Genomic DNA, 2483 nt, shown 5'->3' with positions numbered 1-2483 from the left:
ACATCTCTTTTTATTAATTTTTCAAACATGGATACATTTGGAAAGAGACAGGTCACTACAGAAGGGTAATTTTTACAAAACTAAGGGTAATTTTACCAAACTGACTACACTAAAGGTGCTCTGCAAGGTTCGCTAATAAATAAGTCTAATTAAAGCTACAGTTTACAACTACAAATAAAGCTACAATTACAGTTACCACTATAACAAAAGCTACAGCTACAACAACATCTACAACTACAGCTAAAACTACAGCTACAATTAAACAACTACATTAAGATGATAAGAGGTTGCTGTCTTCGAGGTGTTCCGAGCAACCTCTATCGGCGTCTGAGTCTTCCACGAGGAAGGATGTGCAGGTGGAGCCAGGTTTTGCCTCAAAGATTTGGTCACCGTTGTAACTAGAAGGTGCAGGACAAGGCCACAGCAAGATGTGTCTGCACAATGAAGTCATGTGCTGCAGCATCTTCCTTCCGCAGGAGCAGGAAAGCAGCTTCAGGACTGCCAGTGACAAGGGAAACAATTGTGCAGAGTTCACGTGGCTGTCATCGAATGTGATCCCCAGCACAGCTCTGTGCAGGGAACTCCTCTCAGTGGCTGGAGAGCATCGTCCAGAGGCGAAATCGCAGCTGGCCATATGTTTGCATCAGCTCCCTGTGGGTGGCTGGATCTCGGGCCAGGTGCTCGAAGAGGTTGAGCGGCTCAACCCTTCGCGTTGCTGGCGACACGCTGATCTCTGCGGGAAGCCTCTCACTGCCTTGCACAAAGTGCTCCAGGCGTTTCAACTGCAGGCAGCGGTGCAGGTAGGCCATGACGTCCCACAGCCGCCGTTCAAATTCCCTCCTGCGCCACTGGGACAGCGGTACTGTGGTCAGCACGTGCATGACCACCGTCTTCCAGGTGTAGCTGGAAAACCCTGTGCCCCTCAGGATGCAGGTGAAGACCTGCAGGCATTTCAGGTGCAAGCTGTGACAGGGCAGCTGCCTGGCGATGTGCTGGAAGAATTTCGCCTCTGCCACAGCGTATGTCTCAGGCCACGCTGTGCTTGTGATGAGCTTGGCCTCGGCAGGCTGACTGTTCATAAAGTTGATGGAGCCACCTCTCTGAGCCTCTGTGGGCTGGCTGATGACAAAGATGTCGGAGTCCCCTTGGCGCACTCCAAAGAGCATCTCCACCATCAGGCTCTTCTTGCCTTTGGTAAGCTGGAATTGGCAGGACCGGCTGCAGGGCTGAAACACCAAGTGCCATGAGTAGGACTGAGGCACGTGCAGCCAGGAGCATCTCACCAGCTGGTGGAACCAGTGGGAGGTCTTCTCCACGTCCAGGTAGGAGCCGGTGCAGAGTGTCTCTAGGAGGCTGCGCTTCTGCTTCCGCCACAGCTCCTCCTGCGAGTGGTGCAGGAAGCACAACAGCTTCTCGCCCAGCTGCTCCCTCTGGCATGTGCACACCAGCTCCACGCGGACGCTGAAGGTCCTTGCTGCCATCTGCCCTGCACTGTTCAGTTCTAGGTGGAAGGCATGGCCTGGCGGGGGATTCAGCGGGACCAGCACACGGTACACGCCATCCCACTCGCGGGGACTCCAACCCTCAAAGGCACTGCCCACTCCAATGGCTTCTTGAGGCACTGGGTAGAAGCTATTGCTCACGCTGTCCACAAAGACACGCGTGAAACTCTCCATCAGCTCAGCTGTCACTGAGCAACCTTGCTCCAGCTCCTCCACAGGCCACTCTATGTGATCTACAAAAAGGATGGCTCCCTCATTCCCAGCATCTTGGGTGTCTTCTCCGTCTTCTGTTCCCCCATTCCCAGCATCTTGGGTGTCTTCTCCATCTTCTGTTCCCCCATTCCCAGCATCTTGGGTGTCTTCTCCATCTTCTGTTCCAGCACTGCTGCTTTCTTCCTTGTCACCGTCACTGTCTTCTTTTTCACTGGCAGGCGTGTTACCTTGTTCATCTTCTTTTCTCTCCTCCTTCTTGTTTTCCTCCACATTTGTATCACATTGCTCTTCAACCTTGTTTCTATCACTTTCATCTTCTTCTATAACTTCCTTCTTTTCTTCCTCACTTTCAGCAAAGGAACTGTGGGCTTCTTCATTCCCACGTTCACCCTCTGTTCACTGGCATCACTGCTTTCCTGCACCTTCACATCCGTGTATACTTCCTGTCCATTTACGTTGTCCTCACCTTCATTTGCATCATCAGTGTTGCCTGCCTTCATGTTTGCGCCATTGGTGTTTTCTTCATTTCCATCTTCTTCTTCCTTTCCAGCGTCCTTGTCTTGCTCCACCTGTAAATCCCTGTTTTCTCCTTCATCTGATTCATCCACCTCTTCGGTCTTTCCTGCAACGTTGCCAGGTTTTTCTTCAGTTTCTTCATCAGTATTATCTCCTGGCATATTCCCATCATTCCATCCTTCATCGTTCTTTAACTCATGGCCATTGTCACTGTAAACATTGCTGTCTTGCTCCACCTGTACATCCTTGTTT

The 2483-nt window shown here is 51.1% G+C and overlaps 1 protein-coding gene across 1 annotated transcript; it reads right to left on the bottom strand.

Annotated features, from left to right (window-relative positions):
* Positions 1-554: 554 nt before the first annotated feature.
* Positions 555-2215, bottom strand: LOC120502583 (inositol 1,4,5-trisphosphate receptor-interacting protein-like 1). Its single transcript, XM_039710129.1, is given in 3 exon segments — positions 555-1810; positions 1886-2104; positions 2107-2215. Coding segments are annotated over 3 exon segments (1551 nt in total). The 3' UTR covers positions 555-587.
* Between the last annotated feature and the right edge of the window lie 268 nt (positions 2216-2483).

Source organism: Passer montanus, unplaced genomic scaffold (genome assembly GCF_014805655.1).
Source record: "Passer montanus isolate IOZ18808 unplaced genomic scaffold, ASM1480565v1 scaffold2235, whole genome shotgun sequence".
In the NCBI taxonomy this organism is placed as follows: Eukaryota; Metazoa; Chordata; class Aves; order Passeriformes; family Passeridae; genus Passer; species Passer montanus.
Note: the sequence above shows the minus strand (reverse complement) of the source record. Positions and strands in the feature narration are given on the sequence as shown.